We start from the raw sequence: 26,225 nt of genomic DNA, 5'->3' as shown, positions 1-26,225 counted from the left end.
TCCATGGTGTGCTGGCGAAGATGTACTTCTGTTTGATGCTTCCAGAACCCAACTGGTAATCGTTACAGCACCCGTTAATGCTCTATGCCGTTTACCCGGGAACGTGTGCGACTGGAATATTGAATTGATCTTGTTACACCCAGCCCGAACTATATGGGCTGGGTGTAACAAGATGTCCGCTGCTGGCTTACTGCGGCCGAGTGCAGGGTGTACCAGGATGGGTGTCGGGATGTCCAAGCCGACGGTGACCAAATGTTAAGGCTACGGTCACCGATCCTGGTGCGGCTGCACCCTGCCAGCTTACCTAGCTAGTTCCACTGCAGGTGAGGACTTGCTCTCCGCTGACTCCGCCCACTGACGCCGCCTGACAACCAGGTATCGGATAAGGCATAGGGAGCATTTGTGCAAATACAAGTACTCGCGCAAATACTCAGTATTGGTCCCGATACTAGTATTGGTATCGAAACAACCCTAGTTAAAAGGATTATATTTTTAAGGATAAATAGATTAGGTGGATGCCATATACTGTACATGTTATATTTATAATAATAAAAGTAGTGTGTGGAAGTTACCTTCTGATTGGAAGTCTTTTAAGGATACTGTGAGAGGCTTGTCCTTTCCTTGTTGAATCTTGCGCTTATCCTTTTTACCAACCCTTTTTGACTGAGGCGATACATTTTCTCCACTGTCATTTTCCTTGCAAAGAAGAAGAAAAAAAAAAACACATTAAAGATGTACTTCTGGAAATATTTTACAAAGTTTCACCTAACAGAATGGTCAATGCCCTACCCATCTAACATGGACCAAATCCAATCCTTTCAAAGGGTTTCCCTAAAACTTTCATGATCATTTGGTGTTAAAGCATACCTGTCATTTGTGTTTGAGTTTTGCATTGATGGCCTCAACCTTAGAACTGTGGGCAGATAGAGGTTTACTTTGAGGAGGTCTAGGCTACAGCATCAGCGTGTTAAATTCAGCATAGCACAGGGAAGGGATTACTTCTATGTGTTTCTGTATAGTGGGCCAGTCATATCAATACCAAATCTCTGCTCTGAGAGCCAGGTACTTCCCAGATAGCGTATGTAACCCATATCAAGCATCCAAATTTTGACATTTATGTGTATAGGGGATTAAAAGTTTCTCAGACAGTGATGTAGGTATCAAACATGAAACAAATCCTAGCAGTAGTCAACCACAACATGAACAAAACACATGCCGCTGCTTAGTTTAGAGCAAACCACACATGTACAGCATGTAAACACCTTCTGAAGCTCAAGTATAAATAACATTTGCATGTGCTATGTTAGCTACTAAGTCACATCGCACTAATTTAACCAATTGCCTAGAATTTAAAAAAAAAAAAAAAAAAAAAAAAAAAAAAAAAAAAAAAAAAAAAGCACAGGACTTTTTTTTTTTTTAATTCTTTTTTTAAGTCTTTAATAAAAGTTTTTTTACAAATCGGATACACATAACATTTACAGTATCAGAATACAGGGAACATATCCATTAGGACTAAATATGTCAAAGGGAAAACTTTAATTAAAAGAAAGGGAAAATAAAAATATATAGTTAAAAAATATACAAATAACAATTAAACAAAAAGGCGAGAGAAAAGTAAAAAAAAATAAAAAATAAAAAAAAAAAAGGAAAGGAATAAATAATTTTAAAAAGGGACATGAGGGGGAAGAAGAGGTCAGAAACAAATAATTAGTGAGCAACCAGAATGTCAATTGTCCAAATTCAGCGACTGGTCTCAAGTAATGTGAACAGGATAAGAGCGCTACCATACACTATACTAAATACATCACCAAATAAATCATAAAAAACTCATATCAAATATAATGCAATATATAAAGTCTATAAATTCCAGTGAACAAATAAGTATATAAAGTTCATGTGAATCCAAGGAGGTTTTTCCAGTACAACCTTAGCTTAATCGGATGCGCAGTATAAAGTGCCAAGACAAACATCAGTGCAAAATTCATGCTCCCCTCTGTGTGCCCTCTCACTCAGAAATCCTGTACTCCCATAACAGAAGTCGGATGCGCTTTGAGCGCGTGGCTGGGCTTAGTAGTCCCCACTGGCTGTATCACTGCGGCTTGCTTTGTCCTCATTGAGCCATCAGAAATCTCAGAATCCCATTGAGAAGTGTGCAAACCTTATGAGGACTGCTGAGCTCTGTGGTCCCACAGGCTGTAACTCCAGCTACAAAAGGTGTTGCCCTCAACAAACCGATTTGGTGATGCATTAGTATAGTGTATGGTAGCGCTCTTATCCTGTTCACATTTTTAAAGGCACATGCACTTTGAGAGCAGCAACCTTGAATGTTAGTAATCAATTATATTTATAAGTAATTTTTTTTCCTAATCACCAATTCTTCTTTTTTAATCACTTCTTTAGTGCAGGAAATCAAGGCATCATAATCCATTTACCTACATGGTCTCAAGTAATGCCTTACCCTCATCGGAGTACTTAAAAGTATTCCAATGGAACCATGTTTTATTATAATCTTCAAATTGGTTGTGTGAGGAGAGGACCAGGTCTTCCAGACTGTGAATGTCTTCAACCTTTCGACAAGCATAGTGATAGAGTGGGTAGATGTAGATCTTTCCATTTTAAAGGAAATAGAGCACTTGGTGGCATGGATTAGATGTTGCAGAACCAATTTTTCATAGGTTTTGATTGGTATCTTTGAATTATGCGAGAGTAGAAAAAAAAAATATATGAGGGGTTCCTGCAGTAGATATGGAAGATTTGAGTGAAAACCAGAGGATAAGTCTACACTGATCGTCGAAGGTTTTGTTATGGGCGGTTTCCCATTTCTGAAAGTAGTTAGGTTCATAGCCATCCGGTTGAGTATTTAATATGGTATACGTCAAGGAAAGAGTGCTCTATCTGTCCTGTATCAGAGCATAATTTTTTTTTTTTTCTAGGGGAGACAAAGCATGTTGGAAAACAGAGTAGGGAGTAATTGAAGGAAATGTCTAATTTAATGTGCTAAGAGTCTAGATGGAATGGACCTGAAACTTGCATTAGGGAGGTATTGGAAGGCCATTGGGAGGATTCTAGGAAGTGAGAGGCTCAGGAAAAAAATGGGAGAGAAGCAAATTTTGAAACTGACCATCAAGTAAGATTGTTGGGAAAGTGGGGAGAATTATCAAGATTCAAAGAGGAATCGGAAAGGGTTTTGGCGATAAATTTTTAGAGTGGGGCCGACTGTGGGATGTGACTGGAGAGAAGAAAGAACGGCAAAACACTACGAAGAGGAAAGTTAAATTGTGCCTGTTCAATATGCGGCTAAAGCTTAAGATCAGTGTGCCGACACCAGTCAATTAGTCAGAAAAGGTGCGCAGCATGGTAATTTTTTTTGGAACGGGTAGGGGTAAGCTTCCATTTTGCTTAGGCAATGTCAGGAAACTCTTGGTTTCTTTCCGGCCCAAACAAATTGGAAGAAAAGAGCATTAAGTTGTTTGAAAAAGGAAGCAGGTATATGTATCGGTAGGGCTTGAAAAAGGTAATAAAAAAATGGGAGTAGAATGGACATCTTTAAAATATTACATCGGCCAAATCAAGAGAACTGGCCCGATTGCCACTTTAATTTAGCATCCGGACCTCCGAAAGGAGGTGTGGGAAGTGAAGTGGGAAAACTTGATTCAACTGTGGAGGAATATAGGCACCCAGGTATTTTAGGGCGTGATCCATCCACTTAAAACTTGCAAATGCCTCGTAAGTGGGAGATTTGAGATGTAGGTAGGACTCTTTAAAACCGCACCGCAGCAGCCACGCACGTGTGAACCAGCTGCATGGAGAAGTCTGCCGGTTCCCATGTTATGCGAATCAGATGCAATTCAAAAAACACATCCGATTTGCATATATGTGAACAGAGCCTAACTCACTTTGACATAGAAGTAGAAAAAATACTTAGAACACAAACATAAAATGTATAAATTAAATTGGGTAATTTTAACATATGTAAAACAAAAAAGGACCCAGTCTAATAATGTGTATCACCAAATATCTGTAAAGATGTCATGTTCTTATGTTTGTGGGGGTTCCTTTAGGTGCTCTGGTTTCAACAAAAAGGAAAAAAAATATTGGGAAATTCAAGCAGGCCACAGTGATTGTAGGAAAACTTCCAGCGTAGCAAAGGCTGCTGTAAATAGTTCATGTTCTCAGAAAAGCACTGCGGAATATATTGGTGCTTACAAATTAGTGGTTGAAAAGGTTCAAGGTTTTTTACCTTCATGCATGAGGGTAAAAAAACATGTGTGCAGCAGCGCCCCTAGCCCCCCCTAAACCTTACCTGAGCCCACTCTCAATCCAGCGATGTGCACGAAAGCCTCGGCTCTCCAGGGTCTCTCCTTCCTCACTGGCTGAGATTGCAACTGTAGCCATTGGCTCCCTTTACGATCGCAGCCAATGAGGGGAGAATGGGGCCGCGCTCCGTGTGTGAATGAACACACAGAGTAGCAGCTTAGAAACGAGCCTGCTCGGGTGCTCCCATAGCAAGATGCTTGCTATGGGGACACTAGCCAGGAGATGGAGCACCAGCAGGGGACCCAAGAAGTGGAGGATCGGGCTGCTTTGTGCAACAACCTTTAATATCACTTTCATTTGGTAACTGCCATATTTTGCACTGCATTGAATGCTCAATAAATGACCCATATATAAATTGTGTTTGATCTAAAATAACAATAAGGGTCCTTTTACACTGGCTTTCTGATCAGGTCCACTTATCAGTTTTTCAGGCAGACATGATCGCAAGCTCCATGCATCCATTTGCAGATATAAAAAGATTTGTCCAGACTTAAACATGATGGATTGGAGATAACCTGATGTAAATGGACACAAGTTCATTTAAATCCGACCACAGACATCTGCTGGCATAAGACTGAACAAGCATGGATGTTACAAAACTGATATTCGTCCTGATCAGCTCCAATTCAGAAGTGCCCACACGCGAAAGGGCCCTAAAGTATAAGGATCCTGGGTCAACAGCCCTTTGTTTGCTTTAAGCTGATTTTACATTCCCATGCCAGCCCATGTGAACGCAAAACCCAGGACAATTGCGGGTCAGGAGGTCAAATAAATCCACTAATGAATTCTAAATGAACTCAGGAGGCATCTTAAATGGTTGCCAAACTGATGCCATCAACAAAAAATCTAGTATAGGTGCATGTATTCTTTTTTTTCTAAGAAGCCTGCAGAGCATTGCACCCACAATCAGCAGATCGTGGGTGCAATGTCCTGCTCCTGCAAACTCAGCATAGCTGTCTACCTGTACCTTGTACGGGCAAGACCGTTACCTGAGAGCAGGAAGATTAATGGACTATGAGGATGCTCATCAGCGCCCTCGCAGCTCATTGAAATCTACAAGCCATCAGCCCCAACTGCTGATGTTACTTGTAGGCATTCATTGAATGAATGACACAGCCATGTGGGCGGAGCCCCACAAGGCTACACTGGTTTCAAATAGTGACAGAGGGTGCGGGGAGAAGATCCAGATGCTGGAATATGTTACATATTCCACCCTAAAAATGGATGGAACATGTTTTAAAAAATTAAAAAAAAAAAAAAAAAAAAAAATGAACTTATTCTATAATGTAGTTGTTTCTCATGGGGCGATAGTGAATTAAATAAGAATTTGTGCCATGGAAAATTAGATCAAAATGTGGTTGAACACCTGTTAATCAAGATATATTAGTTTTGGTTTTAGAAGAGCGTGATGATTATATATTTAAAGCAGAACTACAAATAAGCACTTTGAACCTGTAGAAGTCTACAGCATTACTATTGTATCCCAAAAAGGGCAATAACTACCCTTTCCTTACATACTCAGTTTGCCCCAGACTGAACAATGATGTCCAGTGTCCCACTGATCTGTAATGCCATCTTCTTTCTGTATTGGGAAACCAGCCCAATCCCTGCCTTAGAACACGTTCCCATGCAAAAGTACATTACTTACGGAACTGCAGTCTGAATGGGTTTGCATGGCAACAAGGCAGCTCTTAAAAGACCATCTCTAATTACAGAGGAATAAGTGCCACGTCACCTCGACAATAAAAGGTAACCAACCTTAAATGCATCAGAGTTGTGGTGTGCCAAATGTCTGTGAAAAAAATGCACTACAAAAAGTGTGAACCCAGCCTAAAACCTGTGTATTTATTAAATATTTTATCTTTCCTCTCATACAGAACAAGTAAAATCTATTATTTTACAATAAAACCCATCTTATAAAAAAAAAAAAAAAAAAAAAAAAAAAAAAAAGGTACCTTTTTCCGTTCCTCATATTCTAGCTTACTCTGGATTAAGGCTTTTTCAAGATCTGCTTCAAACATATCAGTTGTCAGCTAGAAAAAACAAAAAATATCATCGACAATATTAAGTATGAAAGGCTAAACGCCCAGTGTGCATGGGACCTTATGAAGTATCATTTCTATGCAGCTTTTCTGCCTGTAGATACACTTTATTGTCTGCAGTGACTCAAGAAAAACCAAGGGCCCTCAATACTTAAAGTGATTGTAAAGTCTTGCTTTTTTTTTTTTTTTTTTTAAATAAACAAACAAACATGTTATACTTACCTGCTCTGTTGCAGTGGTTTTGCACAGAGCAGCCCAGAGCCTCCTCTTCTCGGGTCCCTCTTAGCTGCTCCTGGCCCCTCCCTCCTGTTGAGTGCCCCCACAGTCAGCAGCTTGCTATGGGGGCACCTGAGCCGAGTCACAGCCTTGTGTATCCATTCAGATATGGAGCCCTGACCCGGCCCCACCCCCTCTCCTCTGATTGGATTGGCTGACAGATGTGGGAGCTAATGGCGCTGGTGCTGTGTCTCAGTCAGTCAGTCAGTCAGTCAATCTGGAAAAGGGCTTAAACATTCGTGGACATCGCTGGAGAGAGATGGGGCTCAGGTAAGTAATTAAGGGGCTGAGGGGGGATGCTACACACAAAAGATTTTTTTTTTTATCTTAATGCATCAAGATAAGAAAAAAAAAAAAAAAAAAAACCACACTTCTGCCTTTACAACCTCTTCACTTCAAATAGTTTGTTTGGGCCAAGCAGGCCCAAACAAACAATTTCCTTTATTAATAGCTACGCTCGCTGTCAGCAATGTACAAATTGTATATAGAGAGCTATGTTCCGGCAGGGGTACGGGGACTTCCTGTCTGCTGAAGGAATAAAATAGAGTTGGGACGAGCGACGCATTCACAGGAGCCTTTTTACTTTATAAAATTATTATACAGGATTTATATAGCGCCAGCAGTTTGCACAGCGCTTTACAACGTGAGGGCAGACAGTACACTTACAATGCAATTAAATACAGGAAGATTCAGAGGGCCCTGCTCGTTAGAGCTTACAATTTAGGAGGGAGGGTGAAGTGATACAAAAAAGGTAATAACTGTGGGTGATGATCTGATGGAGAAAATAAAAGTACAGTTGTTAGGTAGGGGCAGAATAGGCTTTTCTGAAGAGAAGGGTTTTCAGGGATCGTCTAAAAGCAAACAGAGAAGGAGATAGTCGGACAGATTGGAGTAGGGAGTTCCATAGGAAAGGTGAGGCTCGGGAAAAGTCCTGGAGGCGAGCATGGTAGGTGGAGATGAGGGAACTAGAGAGCAGGGTTTTTTTGAGGAACGAAGGGAACGAGTAGGTTTGCATTTTGAGACTAGGTTGGTGATATATTTGGAGGCAGAGTTAAGGGTGGCTTTGTAAGTTCTTGTTAGATTTTTGAATTGAATTTGTTGGGTGAGTGGAAGCCAAGTGGAGGGATTGACAAAGGGGGGGTAACAGACACTGAATGGTTGATAAGGTGGATGATCCTGGCAGCAACATTTATGATGAACTAAGGGGGTATAGCCTATGTAAAGGTAATCCCATGAGGAGGGAGTTGCAGTAGTCGAGGTAAGAGACAACCAGGGAGTGAACTAGGAGTTTTGCAGGGTCATTGGTTATGAAGGGGCATATTTTGGAGATGTTGCAGAGGTTGAGGCAGCAAGATTTGGACACTGAATACAAGCCTTTGAAAGGAGGTGTAGAAGCGGGCAAATGACGTCATGAAATCTCTACATCACCTATGGGAAGCCTTGTATTCATTGATAGAATACAGAGCTACCTGCGAATGGCTAAACAACGCTCAGCTTATTCAATTGTGTTCTGGAAGTCCCTGACGGCTGCCAGAACACAACACTGTATACGGTTTGTAGCTGATGCTACATACAGTTTTATACAGTGCTGACAGCAGGTGCATCAGTAAAAGAAAATAGTTTTTTTTTTGGCCAAGCTGGTCCAAATTGACTATTCTAAGTGACAGAAAAGCTGGTGTTAGGCTTTTAAATTTTTCAAGATTACGGATTTAAGTGTATATGTATCCAAATATTCAAGTTTCTTAAATAGCTCCCTTTGTGCAAGGTTTCTTGTATGTGTACAAGTAAAAACTACTGATCCTGACAGTTTCTGCTCTCTCTGATGCCCTCTTTGATAGGGTGATCACCAGCTCTAAATGCTGAACGAAGGCTGTCACCCTGCTGTGTAAACTACAGGCAGCCGTGCTTTTGTCCATAATCCTGTAGTCAAGCCCCGTGTTGGTAGATTGGTAGACTCTTTAGCTGGCGACATTGGGACTTCTTGTAAATAACTGCCACTTTTACTAGACAACATGGCCTGTTATAGGAAGTACAAAACTAAACAAATCAACAGGTAATAAAAACTTATGTTATAGGACAGTGGTCTCCAAACTGCGGCCAGGGGGCCAGATGCAGCCCCTTGCCTGCCTTTATCAGGCCCTTGGGTCACTATTCCACCCACTGATACAATGCACAATTCCTACCACTGACCCCAATAATAGGGTACGATTCCTACCACTGACCCCCAACAATGGGGCTCTAGTCTTCCTACTGACACCAATGATGGGGCACTATTCTTTCCCGATACCAACAATGGGCACTATTCCTCCCAAAAACACCAATGATGCGCCACCACCCCCCAATACCAACAATGGGGCAATATTACTCCCACTAATACTAATGATGGAGCTTTCTTTACTCCCATTGATACCAGGGCATTTTCCACTCCCACTGGTCACATAAATTATATTAGATTTAGCATAGGATATATATGTATACACACATACATACACGTCCCACAAGGTTTAATGGGAACAATAACTGGTGAAATAAAGGCACTAGCCAGTACTGAAGGGGCTATGTTAAAACCTTAATGAACAGTAGCCATGGAAATATTTACACATTTATCTCCCTCAACTCCTGCTTTATGAAGTTATTTTAGTATCCAAAAATAATTACTGGCACTTAGCAAGTGGAGAGAAAGACCTTGTGTGTCGCTAGAATAATTGACATGAGCAAGTTTCTATTTGGGGCCTTTGTGAAATCTAGTACACAATTTAAAGCATAACCCCAATGACTCACTACTATGTAATAATGAATGTTCAAAAGAGGCATAAAAAAAAAAAAAAATCCACAAACCTGTTCATCTCTCTGTCGCCACTGCTGCCAGTCTTCTTGATGAGCCTCTTTAGCTGTACTCTGTGGCGCGGATTCCTGCTGGGACCCACCAGTACCATGAGCGGTTTTCTGGGGAATCTTCTTGAATGCCAGATTCCTTAACTGTTAATAGAGCATTGGACAGTAAGTGACCATAAATAATGACCCTTCACTGCCTATCCCAGAGAGGCAACAGGGAGCTATAGGAAAAGCTCTATAAAACCTAGGACAAAAAAAAAGTAGAATTTTTTTTTTTTTTTTTTTTTATGAAAAAAGAAAAAAAAAAAAAAAAAGCATGGGTCCCCCCCAAAATCCATAACAGACCCTTATCCGAGCTCCTAAAAAACAAACAAAAAAAGTTGGTCTTAACGGAGTAACACAGCTTTGCGACGTTATGTTGCCCACTGTCCGGCACCTCTTATATCGGCATGGGGCGTGGCCACCCAATGACATCGCCCGAGAGCCCGCCCCTTGTAATGTCACATGGGGCGGGCTCCCCAGGTGAGATTGAATGGCCACGCCCCATCCCTATATAAGAGGTGGCAGACAGCGGGGAACATAACGGAGGAACACAGCTTCGCAACAAGACCAGCTTTTGGTGTTTTTTTAGCGGGTAACCGAAGACAGCGAGGAAGAAGAAGACGGCAGCGGCAACGACGTGAGGAGGAGGAAGATGACGACGAAACCGGGAGATGACAGCACGGAGAGAAAACAGCAGTGGAAGAAGGCGAGGGCACCGGGAGAGATGACAGCTCAGAGCTATTTTACTAATAAGAATTGTCAAAAACTGGCTTTTTTTTTTTTTTTTTTTACTTTTCACTGCTTTTTTTGGTGAATGGGTACGATGTCCCGGATACCCGTTCACATAGGGTGGGGGGGGGGGGGGGGGGCGGGACATGGGGGTCCCCTTGTTAAAGGGGGCTTCCAGATTTCGATAAGCCTCCCCACCCGCAGACCCCGACAACCACCGGGGTCGTCGGGAAGAGGCCCTTGTCCTCATCAACATGGGGGCAAGGTGCTTTGGGGGGGGGCTGATGCGCGCTCGTCCCCTCTCTTTCCTGACCTGATGGGCGGCATGCTTGCATAAGGGTCTGGTATGGACCCCAGACCCCACGCCGTTTTTTTTTTTTTTTTTTGCCGGCAATTAATTTTTTTCTTCAATTCAGCTTTCAGCAGGAACCCCGCTGTCTAATGACTCATCGGTTGTTGGGGACGCGACGGCCAGCTTCCCGGCCCCATCCTTAGCATCAGCTTTATACAGTGTATTTAATCAATTAAGCCCCAGACCATTTGGCTGGCCAAAGTACAGAGCACTTTTTGCGATTCGGTACTGCGTCGCTTTAACTGACAATTGCGCGGTTGTGCGACGTGGCTCCCAAACAAAATTGACGTCCTTTTTTCCCCCACAAATAGAGCTTTCTCTTGGTGATATTTGATCACCTCTGCGATTTTTATATTTTGCTCTATAAACAAAAAAATAGCAACAAGTTTGAAAAAAAAAAAAAACGCTTTTTTTTTACTATAATAAATATCCCCAAAAAATATATAAAATTTTTTTTTTCCCTCAGTTTAGGCCGATACGCATTCTTCGAGATATTTTTGGTCATTGATTACTGTGTAAATATGACTGGCAGTGAAGGGGTTAAGTGTGTCCTAGGCAGTGATTCTAACTGTGAGGGGCTGGGCTATGCGTGACATGACACTGATCACCGCTCCCGATTACAGGGAGCTGTGATTAATGTCACTAGGCAGAACGGGGAAATGCTTGTTTACATCAGCATTTCCCCGTTCTTCCTTTCCATGAGACGATTGCGGGTATGCCCCTCGGACATCCGGTCAGTGGGACCCGCAATCACATTCACGGAGCTCGCGGCGGACATGCGCACGCCCACAAACCGCTTCTTAAAGGGCAACATACAGGTACGTTAATATGCCTGTATGTGCCCTTCTGCCAACATATATCGGCGTGAACCGGTCGGAAAGCGGTTAAAGAGGAAAAAAAAAAAAAAAAAAAAAAAAAAAAAAAAACACAGCAAAATGCATGAAAAACGCTGGTATAAAGATGCAAAATGCACTGAAAAATGTGCCTAAAAAAACGCATCAAATGCAGCCGCATAGGTGTGAACCTAGACGAAGTCCAGCCTAGATACAGATGTACGGTATTTTAGCACAAAGATGTCATTACCTCATTAGCCTCGCTTTGCTGCTGTTCTTTCTTCTTTCTACGTTTTTCCCTTTTTTTCTCATTTGCGTTGCTTTTACCACTTGTAGCAGATGCGTTTCGGGATTTCCCAGCTCCACGTGGTACTTTAGACTTCTCTGAATCAGAGTCGCTGCTGCTGTCTACTTTCAGCAGAGCAAAGCGCGAGGCAGTAGTGGGCACCAAACTTGCCACAGCAGAAGCCATTGTGGAAGAATATCCCTGTAAAATAAATTATATTTTTCACTCACACATGCAAAATGGGAAACTGCAATGTATCATCAGTGAGAACACACTATGAATTTCTAATGCAAGGTTGATCCATATCTAACCGGTGACATCTAACTGTACTTTATTAGAACACTGCACTCACACCTAGGTGAATTGTGAATGTGAGCAAAATCATGTTACATTTAGGTGTGTGTTCTCATAGGGCAGTCCACTCCTTTCAATGAGCTTTACTACACAAGGTACAACAAGGTACCTTGAACAAGGTAGCTCATGTAGCTTTTTGCCATTTGGAGTTTTGCACACTTTAACCACGTTTTGCCACATCTGTCGTTAGCAATGCAAAAACATGCCTTTTTTGCATGCATTTACAAGAGGTATGAATGGAGCCCTAGCAAGAAGCAGTGGGGTCGATTTACTAAAACTAGAGCGTGCAAAATCAGCTGCTAGGTTTTTTGTCAAAGCTTAATTGAACAAGCTTAAAGTGGAGTTCCACCCACTTTTACAACTCTTCAGCATCCCTCACTAAACTGTGCACTGTAAACGAATTGGATATTTTTAAATTTTTTTTCTCAGCACTTACTGTATATCTGCTGTATTCATTTTTCACTTCCTCTTCCCTGGCCGTGGCCCATCGCATCATTTCCTGTTTGCAATGCCTTCTGGGAAGGTGGGGTGGCAACTTTCTCAAACTGCCGTTGCTATGGAAACCTGACCTGAAACCTATTACACTGCTTGTGCTGCATTGAGCATGTGCGAGATCTGCAAGGATGAGATCCAGGAAGAAATACAGTGTAGCTTCAGATGCCCACACTTAAGATGGCCACGGCCTGCTGTAAGTTTATAAAATAACAAACTACTGCTATAAACTAACAAAACAGACCTTAGTTTACAGACTAACTTTACTAGAATACATTAAGCTTGTGTATTTATAGGGGTAATTTTATTTAAAAAGTATAATTTCGGCTGGAACACCACTTTAAGCTTAAGAAGCCAACTGGCTACCACGCACAGCTGCACCAGATTTTGCACTCTCCTGTTTTAGTCTCGGCTCACACTGGTGAGATGGGGAACCAGCGCGATTCCTGTGCTGGTTCCCGCATCTGACTCGCAGGCAATTCACACTGACATCTGCGAATCGCTGCAGGTGTGTCAATATAAAGTTAATGACACCTCAAAATCAGTTCACAGAACACAGCGGGAACCGTGGAATGGGATCATATAGGTCTGAACACCCACGCGATCCGATTCCAGTGCGGACCAAAAAAAAGGGTCCTGCACCATTTTGGTGCGAATGCAATACGATTTCAGTCAAACTGTATAGCTGAATTTGCATCGCACTGACATCGCATGTGATGTGCACAGCAATGCGGTGCAAAATCACATGGGATGGTTGGCATCGCATAAGTGTGAACCCAGCCTAAGTAAACCAACACCACAATCTCAATAATGAAATGAGGTGGCATTCACTGTAAATGCTTTATTACAAACTGTAAACAGAAAAGGTTTTTAAAACAGCTCACACAGATAAGATTTTATATTAAGCACAGTGTGTGTATGCATGTATAAATTTAGGTGATTTTTCTGTGCTATTACCTGCTTTTTTGCAGTTGGCGACAGGTTCTCCTTAAAGAGACACTTAACAGAATAACTAAAACCATTAAAAGACAGACAATGTTGTGCAATCCTTGTTTAGCAGTTTGTGAATTAGACAATCACTGTCAAATATGTACCCTGTGTACACAATTGAAAGAAAAAAAAAAAAAAAAAGTGACTTGCCTTCAACTGGAAATAGCAAAATATTGCAAAAGATAGGTTCCAGGAAAACAAACAATTTGTCCTTGCCATTGTTGTATTCAACTCTTTGGGGTTGATTTACTAAAAGGCAAATAGACTGTGCACTTTGCAAGAACAGTTGCACTCATATTCCTAAGACCCTCTTTTACACTGGGGCGTCGGGGCCGTTGGCGGTAAAGCGCTGCTTTTATTAACGGCGCTTTACCATAGTTTTTGCTGGTGGTTTTCACCCACTAGCGGGGCGGCTTTAACCCCCGCTAATGGCCGAATAAGGGTTGAAACGACCCGCAAAGCGCCGCTGCAGCGGCGTATCTGCAGCGGTGCCCATTCAGTTCAATGGGCAGGAGTGGTGAAGGAGCGCTGCCTACACTGTTCCTTCCCCGCTCAAAAGATGCTGCTTGCAGGACATTTTTTAGTGTCCTGCTTTCACACTGGAGAGAGACAGGAGAGGCGCTTTGCAGGCGCTATTTTTAGCACTAAAAAAACAAAACAAACAGTCACTTCCAGCGCTAATAGGTCTTCCAAGGTGTGGAGTAACAGATATCAAATAAAATGGTGGTGTGAAAGGTATATAATGGTATCCAAAACTGGGTGGACGCTGCCTTCCTCAGATAGGGTAATCCGAAAGGAACTACAAGAAAAACAGAAATGGAAGGCATGCACACCTAATGCATTACCAAAGACAATTTAATAATAAAAATGTTTTATATAAAAGTGGGTACTCACAAAATGCAACTGACAAAAGGCCATAAAAACAATGCATGGACATACACAGAACACGGGGTACAGCTAACGCGTTTCGGGGGGCGCACCCCCTTCCTCAGAGCTAAGGCCTAGCTCTGAGGAAGGGGGTGCGCCCCCCGAAACGCGTTAGCTGTACCCCGTGTTCTGTGTATGTCCATGCATTGTTTTTATGGCCTTTTGTCAGTTGCATTTTGTGAGTACCCACTTTTATATAAAACATTTTTATTATTAAATTAGCTTTGGTAATGCATTAGGTGTGCGCGCCTTCCATTTCTGTTTTTCTTGTAGCTATTTTTAGCGCTGTAGCGCCTGTAAAGCGCCTCAGTGCGAAAGGGGTCTTAGTAAATTTAAAGTGGCGAAGCTTCGCTTTGTAAAGAATACCCAATCAGGTGCAAGGAATTTTTTTTAAATTTTTTTTTATTTTTAAAAGCATTTTTTCTTGCGCACGATTGGATGATGGAAATCAGCAGAACTTTAACACATTTACAAAGCTCTGGAAAAAGTTTGTGCAATTGCAGTTCTCAAGTGCACAGTCTTTTTCGCATTTAGTAAATCCACCCATTTCTGTTGCTGTTCAGTGCCTTCACTAACAGATGCGCCTGCAGTGAGCGCTGTGTAAACTGTGTGCAGAATCATCTACATAGAGAATACATAGCTATGTTCAAGAAACAGGACAGGGACTACACATAGAAGGCTTTTTATCTTAATGCAAAGAATGTAGTCCAGTATTTGCGCAGCAGTTTAATGAAAAAAAAAAAAAAAAAAAACCACCACCACACTCCACCCACAATATTTACCCTTATTTTTTTGTATAACGTGAAAGATGTTACACTGCGTAAATAGATACACCTGTTATTTCTATCTGTTGTATCTATCTAAAATCTGCAAAACAGACACCAGAATTTAATTATATAAAAAAAAACCTCTAATCTTGTTGCAAGTGCTCTAAATTATGTCCTCATCATACAGACTGGCTCCAAGACGTTTATAAAATAAAGAAAGCTTGCAGGGAAAATAATTTTTTTTTTTGGCTTTATAAATGTCATTTTTGCTACAGCAGGTTCTATACACGGCACGGATGCCCCACTTTACAGGCAGACTAAAAAGGGATCCCTCCCTATATTTAAATTACTTTTGGACCACCCATATACTGCGGCAGGGTGGCTCGGCTTCATGAAACAACGTACCTGTACGTTGTTCACACTCCCTGGTATGGGGTGCGGGCGCTGCCGGCGACCCAATCCCGCTGTGAATGGACACATCGGGAGCCAATCAGCGGGTCCACCGGCTACCCGCGTTTGTCTGGGGGAATGACAGAACAGCAGTCTGCCTATTTTTCATTTTTGTTTCACTTTAAGCATCAGTAAACCACTTATTTAAAAATGTTTTCATTGATACATGTCCTCCAGGGCAGTACCCCCATACCCCCTTGTATGCCCAATAACTTGCATATAAGCCTTCAAAATGGGCACTTTTGATTTTTCCAGTTCTGGCCCCATAGACTTCAATGGGGTTCGTTGTTTGGCTCCGAACTTTTGCGATGTTTGAAAGGTTTTCTTTACAGATCTTCTCTAAAGTCTAATGCCCCGTACACACGGTAGGATTTTCCGACGGAAAATGTGTGATAGGACCTTGTTGTCGGAAATTCCGACCGTGTGTAGGCTCCGTCACACATTTTCCATCAGATTTTCCGACACACAAAGTTTGAGAGCAGGATATAAAACTTTCCGACAACAAAATCCGTTGTCGGAAATTCCGATCGTGTGTACACAAATCCGACGGACAAAGTGCCACGCATGCTCAGAATAAAGAGATGAAAGCTATTGGCCACTGCCCCGTTTACAGTCCCGACGTACGTGTTTTACGTCACCGCGTTTAGAACGATCAGATTTTCCAACAACTTTGTGTGACCGTGTGTATGCAAGACAAGTTTGAGCCAACATCCGTCGGAAAAAATCCTAGGATTTTGTTATCGGAATGTCCGAACAAAGTCCGACCGTGTGTAGGGGGCATTAGAGTGCTTTCACACTTTCGCCGCTCGCTTTAGTGCAGCTGTTCGGCCATTAGTGGGGCACTTTTAATCCCAAAGGGTTAAAAACTCCAGTTTTGCGGTGCTTTTAAAGTGTATTTCAACTGTTTTTTAAACTGCCCATTCATGCCAATGGGCAGGGTGTTTTGGGAGCACTAAATACAGCGCTCCCAACCCACCCAAAGATGCTGCTTGCAGGACTACATAACATCCCACAAGTGCACTGCCCGAGTGTGAAAAATCACAATAGAATGAATGGGAGGTGGTTTTTTTAGGCGATTAGCAGAGGCCATTTACGGCGCTAAAGCGTCGGAAAACCAACCCAGTATGAAAGGGGTCTTAAGGTTTCTTGGCTGTCGCTTAGTAACTCGAAGTTTCAGCAACCTCCATACATTTTCTACAGGATTAAGGTCTGGATACTGACTAGGCCACTCCATGACCATAATGTGCTTCTTCTTGAGCAACAACTTTGTTGCATTGGCGGTATGTTTTGGGTCACTATCATGCTTGAAGACCCATCTTCAGTGTTCTGGCTGAGGGAAGAAGGTTCTCATCCAAGATTTTACAATACATGGCCCTATGGCCCTGTCTAGTGGCCCCTCAATGCAGCAAAGTTGGCCTGTACCTTTAGCAGAGAAACAGCCCCAAAGCATTCTTAGGGTCCTAGTCAGTGATTTTCTTCCCATAAACACGATGAGTCGAGTTAGTGCCAAAGAGCTCAATTTTGGTCTCATCTGACCACAGCACTTTCTCCCAATCCTCCTCTGAATTATTTAGATGTTCATTGGCAAGGTTTAGACATGCTTCTACAGGTGCCTTCTTGGAGGGGAACCTTGCGGACACTGCAAGATTTCAATCCATGGGTGTGTATTGTGTTACCAATAGTTTGGCGACTGTGGTCCTAACTGCCTTGAGAGGATTCACAAGCTCCTCCTGTGTAGTTCTGGGCTGATCCCTCATTTTTTTCCCTGATCATCCTTACCCCATGAGGCGACATCTTGCATGGAGCTGGAGACCGAGGGCGATTGATCGTTATTTTGCATTTCTTCCATTTGAGAACAATCTCTCCAACAGTTGTCTCCTTCTCATCAAGCTTCTTGCTGATAGTCTTGTAGCCCATTCCAGCCTTGTGCAGGTCTACAATCTTGCCCCCGATGTCCTTTGACAGCCCTTTGGTCTTTACCATGATGGGGAGGTTTGAATGGAAGAAAGATTCTGTGGACAGGTGTCTTTTATATAAAAATAACGAGTTGTCGTTAGGAGCACCTTCTTAAAATTGACAGGACTAAACTGTGTAGCACATAAGCACATACTGTAGCCAGTCTGGGGGAGCCAGAATTATTGTTAGTTGGTAGGGGGATCAAATAATTATTTTCCCCACTGTACCTTTTTCCTAATCAATATACAGCCGTCACATGACCCAGATCTTTCCCAGCCTGACTGTAGGAAAACAGTTGCAGGAGGAGCTTCTAGTACTCTGCTGCCGGTCACATGTTCAAAATAAAAATGCAGCCTTTAGAATACAGAGTAAAATTAAAGTGGAGGGCCACCCTGAAAAAAAAAAAAAAAAAAAATACACCAAAAATCCTAAAAAAAATAAATAAAATATATTTATAAACTTACCTAAACCCTTGTTGCTAGGCAGTCTTCCTAATCTGCCTTTTCCTTAGCGTCTTCTGCTCCTCGGTGAGCGGCCCTGTTGTCTTCTGGGAACTGTGTGTTCCCAGAACACCATGGGGCCATTCACAGAGCGCCGTGCCACTCGCGCATGCGCAGTAGGAAACTGGCAGTGAAGCCGCAAGGCTCCACTGCCTGTTTCCCTTACCTAGGATGGCGGTGCCGGGACCCGAGAGCCGAGGGACGGGTCGGCCTCGGGCAGCCGACATCGCGGGCACCTAGGACAGGTAAGCACTTATTTAAAGTCAGCAGCTACAGTGTTTGTAGCTGCTGACTTTTAATTTTTTTTTTTTTTTTTTTTACGGCCGGAATCCCGCTTTAATATCAACTGTTTTAAATTGTCATACCAATATAAAATTTGAACTCAAATCTATATATTATTTTTTGGCAACAATGGGGGGTGGGCATATTTCTGCTACTTACAGGCTGTGTCACACCCCTCCAGCCTATGTCTTGGAATAAGAGGGAGAAGGTGAAGCCTCGTTCAATCTACATGTTATATCATGCCCACATTGTGTTTAGCTGGTTAGTGGGCATGGAAGAGGAGGCAGTGGGGTGTCATTTTCCACTGTTTATATAGTCACATGGGCTGCTCAGATGTGATAGGGAAGGATGCTCAGCATAGAAATACACTGAAAACTGAGCATGTGCAGAGCTGCCAACACTGCTCTGCAAAATCCCTAGCTGAATTGGGGACATGAACAGAAGGTGGCGATAGAGAACGACAGGATCAACCAGGTTTTTTGTAGAATACAGCAAACAACTCTCATAGTGACTGAGTATGGACAGCATGTAATACAGAATGTATTGATAGTTTTTACGATGGGGGCTTAGTGACACGAACTCTAGTTGTAGAGGAATAAGATGCGTTAATTGCTTTACTCCGGCAGGCTCCATCCACCTGTGCAACCAGTCCCTGAAGCCTCCTCAAGTACAACACAGGACCAATATTCTGTATTGTACAGAAGGGTAGTGAGGGCTAGTTCACAAGCTAGTTCACATGATTGGGAAGAGAAGAGCACCAGCAGCCAAGGAAACAATGAAGGAGATAAGTATTAAAGCCTTTTCCTCTACCCTAGACTTATAGTATTTAACACTCTGCATTTTTAGTTTAATACTGTACACAGAGCACAATGAAATAAACATTCCCCAGTAAATTATGTAAACATTCCTACTCCAGCACCTACAGTTCACAATTTCCATTGCTGCTGGGAGGGGGTGCTAGCAAGGGGAGTGCCTTACTAACCTAGTCTATGGGCCTGTGTGTTTCTATCCATGCACACAGTGTAGGGACACACAACTCTAGTCCTTGATTGCAAGGGTGGCTCAATAAGAAACTGCAAGAGAAGCCATCCTGAAACAGGAAAGGTTGGGCAGGTGGTCATGGCATCAGCCTAAAGCCAGGGATAAACCTTATTGAAATTCATCCAGTTCAGAATTTGATGTGTGTGTACCTCCCTCTGTTCTTCAGAAGCCTTTTTAATGACCGGCTTTTGTTGAATAGGCCTGCTGGAAAACAAGCATTCGATCAGTACATGCAACCAAATCGCTGCATGTGCTGATCAGCGTGTTCTGACCAGGGGGGTATCTGCTGTCAGAAAACAAAAGTGCAGCTGGGAAACTCCCGCATCCACACAAAAGCGATGGTTGAATGAAACAACTGTTTGCGTATACCCTGCTTAAAGTGATTCTAAAGGCAGAAGGTTTTATACTGAATTCTCTGTATTAAGGAAAAAAAAAAAAAAAAAAAAAAAAAAAAAAAAAAACCCACCTTCTGTATGTAGTTCCTCAGTCCACCGGGTGAGTTTTTGATACAAATTTGCAAGGCTCAGGACCAGATTTGTTACAGCTGCGTTTACAGTGCTGGCCAATACATAGTAGATAAAGGGTGTCAACTCCTGTAGTAGGGAAAGCAATCCGTTTTGAAACCCTGAAAACAACTGATGACATGTGCAATTCAGAAGCATTCCCATTGAACTCAATAAGCCTGGAATTCGCACCTGAACTGCATCACAGTGCTCAAAAAGTGCACAGGACTCTTTAAATTGGCACTGTGGATGCACCGCAAATATGTGAACAGCGTCAATGGAAATCATTGCTATGGGAATCTGACACAGTTCAAAACCCATCCAAATCACATATGTGGACCGAGCTTAACCTCCCTGGTGGTATGATTTCAGATTTTAGGTGCTGAAAGCTGTACAATTATTTTGCACAGAAATTTGGCGTTTTATATTGTAGGCCTGTAATTCTTAGGAATAATTCACTTAAATCTGTCCAAACAAGAATCTAGTAGACATCCTGGGTATGATAAAGTTTGAAAAACAAAATAAAAAATTATAATATAATAAATAATTATACCAAATAATATAATAATACAAATTATTCAATAATGTAATCAAATCAAAAACACAGAAAATTTGCTCAGTTGCAGAATTGTCGCTGTTATCACTTTGTGTTTGTGACGGATCTCCTCACAAATCACTATCACTCAATTCTGCAAGTGATTATAATTTATTATCGCTTTTTTCTAGCTGGTCTAAAGCCACTTTTGATGTAAAGGGACAGTTTTGGTTGCTATGGACAATCTCCAGTTTCCAGGCAGAAAGAACAGTTTTATATATATATAAAACTGCATGCAGGACACTGGGCAGACCACTAGGGACAAACGGGATGTGTAATTATTTGATACAGTACTGTAATCTGTAAGATTACAGTATACTGTATCTATACTGTGTGTTTCACTTTTTGAATTTGGCGCCTAACTCCGTCCCCGTGCGTCGCAACGCTCGCAGGGAACAGAGCTCGGCACGGTGAATCGAGCAAGACACAGCAGCTCGCCGATCACAGCGGGGAGACATTGCAGGATCCAGGGGACAAGGTAAGTATCCTCTACATGGATCCTGCGATACAATCCTGAGTCTGACTCAGGGATACCGCTTTTGGTATTGAAAATCCACCCCGAGCCAGACTTGGGAATACCGCCAGGGGGGGTTAAGTATTCACATCTTTGAGCTGAGGAGCGGCTATGAAAGGTGCAGATAACTATTAGGGAGCATGACTACAGTGATAGCCAAAATCTTCCAGGTCCTGTGCCAACTGGTCACATGGGTTTGGTCAGCGGCTCTGCCATTCACTTAATATCTTGTTTGGATGAGGTAGAGAGGAGGTGGTGATGATTACCCCTCTTACAGTCAGATAATCTTTAGGGCTCGTTCAAACCATACATGCATGAAAACTGATGGGAAAACCACACCAATCTCACTTGCACAGACATGAGTTCACATCAGTTTTTATACGCCTTTTAGTGGGTTTTTATGCAAGTTGACATCAGTTTTCATGCATGTTAGTTATGTGCCCTGTTCACACCACAGTGTTGAGGTCAGGTCAGTTTCTTTATCACGCAGAAAACTGCATACATGTTGCAGATTCCAGCACAGAAAAAATTCACATGCGATACCAGTGTTGTGGTGTGAACAGGGCACATAGAAAACAATTGTTTTTTGTGCCCTTGCAGAACAACGGACGTCTCTACATCATGGTGTGAATGAGGACTAAAACAAAAATACAATGCGTTCTATGAATGGCACATGTCAAGTGATCAGTGTATAAAGGGGAAGCTGATTGCGCAGGACCCGGAACACTGCAATGAGCACCATAGCAGTGCCAACTAGGAGAGTGGTTGTCAGATTCCACAGCAGAGCCCCAGGTATAAAATGTATACGTACATTCACCAGCCAAATGGGGGCTGGGCCCCTTTTGCCATCAGCAATGCCTTAATTCTTCATGGCATAGATTTAACAAGGTGTTGGAAACATTCCTTAGAGATTTTGGTCCATATTGACATGACAGCATCGCGCAGTTGTTGCAGATTTGTCGGCTGCACATCCATGATGCAAATCTCCCATTCCACCACATCCCAAAAGGTGCTCTATTGGATTGAGATCTGGTGACTGTGGAGGCCATTGGAGTACAGTGAACTCATTGTCATGTTCAAGAAACCAGTGGTGAGATGATTTGAGCTTTGTGACATGGTGCATTATCATGCTGGAAGTAGCCATCAGAAGATGATTACAATGTAGTCATAAAGGGAAGGACATGGTCAGCAACAATATTCAGGTAAGCCATGGCGTTTAAACAATGCTCAAGTGGTACTAAGGGGCCCAAACTGTGCCAAGAAAATATCCCCCACACCATTACACCACCGCCAGCCTGAACCTTTAATACAAGGTAGGATGGATCCATGCTTTCACGTTGTTTACGCCAAATTCTGATCCTACCATCTGAATGTCGCAGCTGAAATTGAGACTCAGACCAGGCAACGTTTTTCCAATCTTCTATTGTCCAATTGTGGTGAGCCTGTGTGAACTGTAGCCTCAGTTTCCTGTTCCTAGCTGACAGGAGCGGCACCCGGTGTAGTCTTCTCCTGCTGTAGCCCATCTGCTTCAAGGTTCAATGTGTTGTGCATTCAGAGATGGTATTCTGCATACCTTAGTGGTAGAGGTGTTGAGCACAATCATGTAATCAATGCATCACGATTCAGCAACAGTGCAAAGAACGGCTGAATCTCGTTTGCATCAAATACATCAGCAGCCCCTGTCATAGTCCTCCCCTCCTTCCTCCATGCCTGAATGTGTAGGTGTGATCACACACGGCGGGTATCTCCCGCTGTGACATTGACCTTGGATCTGAAATGATCGGCACCCGCTGTAGCAAAGTCCCGCCTCCTAGACTGGCTTCTGTGATAGATGGCACACTGAACCAATGCCAGGAAATTGAATCTGACGTGTATCATATGAGCTGGTCTAGGAGGCAGGACTTTGGCGACAGTGGCCACCGGGCAATTCAAATCCAAGCTCCATGTAACAGGGAGAGATCCCCGCTGTGTAGTCTGATTACTGATGAGGCTGTATTGATGGGCACTGATGAAGCTACACTGATGGCCACATATAAGGCTGAACAAAATAGAGACCAGAGAAAAATGGGACTTTTTTGGCACCGTATCGAACACAAAATTGTATGTAAATAGTCCTATTAGAAAATGGATTAAAAACAAAATTAGAACCATTAGATAGTATTAACCCAAACTAGTGTGCGAGCATACACACCCCCTGTATACAGGTAGGGAGCCTCCAAAGTATTGACACTGGCACATATGTAATGAAACAAATACAATCACCAAGGACAAATAATATATCGGAGGGGTGCGTCACCTCACACTAGGCGGACAGTGCTGTGCTCAACAGGTTTCGCATTGACAGATAAGGCTTCTTCTGGAGCATAAAGGGTTACAGTGTTAAATCAAGCAAAATGCGTGAATCACAAAAGAGCGAGGAACAGAGCCAGTGGCAATCATGACCCCCCATAGGCTTACAAGTAGAAATGGGGATACATAACAAAAGGATTATAAATGGATAGCCGGGATTTAATCGGGGGTAGGAACTTCATCTGCCCATATTACAAAGTGTAACGATAGAATTATTCAAGGAAAAAGCGTCAGCTCTATATATGCATGATCATGTGCAGCCTAAATCTCCCATGCAGTAGCCTGGCTTCTTCCTAATATAATTAGGGCAGATCCACCAAGGTTGCCTTACCCTATGGCAGTGATGGCGAACCTTGGCACCCCAGATGTTTTGGAACTACATTCCCCATAATGCTCAACTACACTGTAAAGTGCATGAGCATCATGGGAAATGTAGTTCCAAAACATCTGGGGTGCCAAGGTTTGCCATCACTGCCCTAGGGCCTCATTTACCTCTGTATGGTCAGCTCTGCTCCTCACTGACTGCCTGCTAGACCTCCACTGGAAATGACCAGCGGGTCTTAACCAGTGGAAGTCCCATTTTCTGTGGTCTCTATTTTGTTCTGTATTAGGATGAGGCATAGTGTATCAGTTTTATGTCCATTATAGCCATGTCATGGTGATATAATTTATTAATTGTTTCACATATAAGGCTGCACCAATGGGATTTTGACAAAAACCATAGGCAGCAACCGTGATGCATTGCGGAACTGAATCGTTGACAGGTTAATCGTAATCAAATCGTGAGACCAATAAAGATGCGCACCTCTACTTGGTTGTAAAGAGTGGTTATTTGAGTCACTGTTGCCTTTTTAATATCTCAAAACAGTCTGCCCATTCTCCTCTGACCTCAACAAGGCATTTTCATCCACACAACCGCCACTCACTGGATATTTTCTCTTTTTGGGACCATTCTCTAAACCCTAGAGATGGTTGTGCTTGAAAACTCCATTAGATCAGCAGTTTTTAAGTAGAGAGAGAGAGAGAATCACCGCTCCTGGTGGGTCAGATCAAGGTAAAAGGCATCTCCTTCAGACCCGGTTCACACACGGGCAGTAACTCATGCCGTCCATTGACATTCATTGAAACTCCACTCTAGCCCCTTAAATTTGAAGGGCAATATCTAAACTGTGACCGTGCCTCCATTTTTAATATTTCAGAGACATACTATGCATCAAAATCTAGGTCTGGGTCTTGTGATTCTCACAATATAAAGCTCTTCATTGTAGGACTTATAGTTTTTAAAATACAACCGTTTGAAGTACTGCATAGTTATTACAGGTATCATGATCCTGTGTATTGTGTATTGAGCAGTGGTTGTGAAGCATAAACAGGACATGAGCGTTGCTAGGAAATAGTGGTTGTAAACACAAGATGCTGAGACCCCTAAATGCATGTGGTCATACCTTCATCTGATAGGCTTGATAATGCTTGTAGACTACTGGTGGAGGCAAGAACACTTCACACAATTTCCCCAGAAATTGGAGCTTTTCTAGTTCAATAAGAGGTCATTCAAAATACAGGTCACAGCAAAGTAGAACAAAGCTTATGCGTTTCGCACAAGGAGTGCTTAGTCATATCTTAGCCTTAGCTATGACTAAGCACTCCTTGTAGTGCGAAACGTGTAAGATTTGTTCCATTTTGCTGTGACCTGTATTTTGGACGACATCTTATTGAATAAAGGCAAATATTTTTGGAGTGCGGCTGTCCAGAATTTCTTTGATGTCTAAGATCAGCAGTTTTTGAAATACTCAGACCGGCCTGTGTGGCACCAACAACCATGCCATGTTCAAAGTCACTTAAATCCCCTTTCTTCCCCATTCTGATGCTCGGTTTGAACTTCAGCAAGTCGTCTTCACCACATATAGATGCCAAATGCATTGAGTTGCTGCTATGTGATTGGCTGATTAGCAATTTGTTTTACAAAGCAATTGAACAGGCGTATCTAATAAAGCGGCCGGTGAGTGTGTGTTGTGCCAAGCTGGACCAATGGATCTATGCGATCCAGCCGATTCCTGTAGTCCAGCTTTAAATCCAGGGCAGACGATTACATGTGGAAGGAATGGATGGGTAGAGTTGTGGGGTCTGGGGGGAGAGGTCCTAGAAAAAGATGTCACCTGGATGTCTGCAATGATCAGGGCCACCAGCACCGGACACCCATCTCCCTAGGAGCCCACACATTGATGTATACACTTACTTCCAGTAGTAGGATGATGTCACTGCTGGAGATGAGTCCCCTCACACACAATAACCTCCAAGCGCACTGTACAGCTAGTGACGGCTGTGTGTCTCCAGGGAGAGCGAGCTCCGGTCCTGGCTATGGACAGTCACAGGGAAAGTCAGTACTGGAGCCGAGAGAATTCACCGACGAGTGACGAGACAAGTCTGCCGTCTGCCCGTACTACGGAACTCCCTCTGACACCTGCCTCTAGTAGCAGCTGCACGCACATATTCACTACGGCGGCCCGGCGGGGACAAAACTCTATGGTCGGAGGGCGAGCTCCACCTGACGTTCACAGGGTGCTGCAACGGGTGGATAGGTTTACTAACAAGGGGCGGGGACAGGCGATAGCATTAGGAAGGGAAGGGGCGGGAATAGGCAATAAATTAGGAGGCAAAGGGGCGGGGATAGGCAATAACATTAGGAAGCAAAGGGGCGGGGATAGGCAATAACATTAGGAAGCAAAGGGGCGAGGATAGGCAATAACATTAGGAAGGGAAGGGAAGGGAATAGGCAATAACATTAGGAAGCAA

The 26,225-nt window shown here is 42.9% G+C and overlaps 1 protein-coding gene across 3 annotated transcripts in view; it reads right to left on the bottom strand.

The window, feature by feature from the left end:
* Positions 1-26,006, bottom strand: part of GKAP1 (G kinase anchoring protein 1) — a 55,326-nt gene extending 29,320 nt beyond the window's left edge. The window contains exons 1-6 of one of the 3 annotated variants that reach the window (XM_073633684.1): positions 25,669-26,006; positions 19,938-20,064; positions 11,677-11,913; positions 9,474-9,614; positions 6,273-6,350; positions 573-696 (exon numbers count right to left, since the gene is read on the bottom strand). In XM_073633684.1, coding sequence (XP_073489785.1) covers positions 573-696; positions 6,273-6,350; positions 9,474-9,614; positions 11,677-11,898 — 565 coding nt within the window. In that variant the 5' untranslated portion in view covers positions 11,899-11,913; positions 19,938-20,064; positions 25,669-26,006. Of the gene's footprint in view, positions 1-572; positions 697-6,272; positions 6,351-9,473; positions 9,615-11,676; positions 11,914-19,937; positions 20,065-25,668 lie in introns of those variants that run through there. The other 2 variants (XM_073633675.1, XM_073633669.1) reach the window with 2 other exon arrangements.
* Positions 26,007-26,225: the final 219 nt, after the last annotated feature.

Source organism: Aquarana catesbeiana, linkage group LG01 (assembly GCF_042186555.1).
Source record: "Aquarana catesbeiana isolate 2022-GZ linkage group LG01, ASM4218655v1, whole genome shotgun sequence".
Taxonomy (NCBI): domain Eukaryota; kingdom Metazoa; phylum Chordata; class Amphibia; order Anura; family Ranidae; genus Aquarana; species Aquarana catesbeiana.
This window is presented reverse-complemented; position numbering and strand designations above follow the sequence as displayed.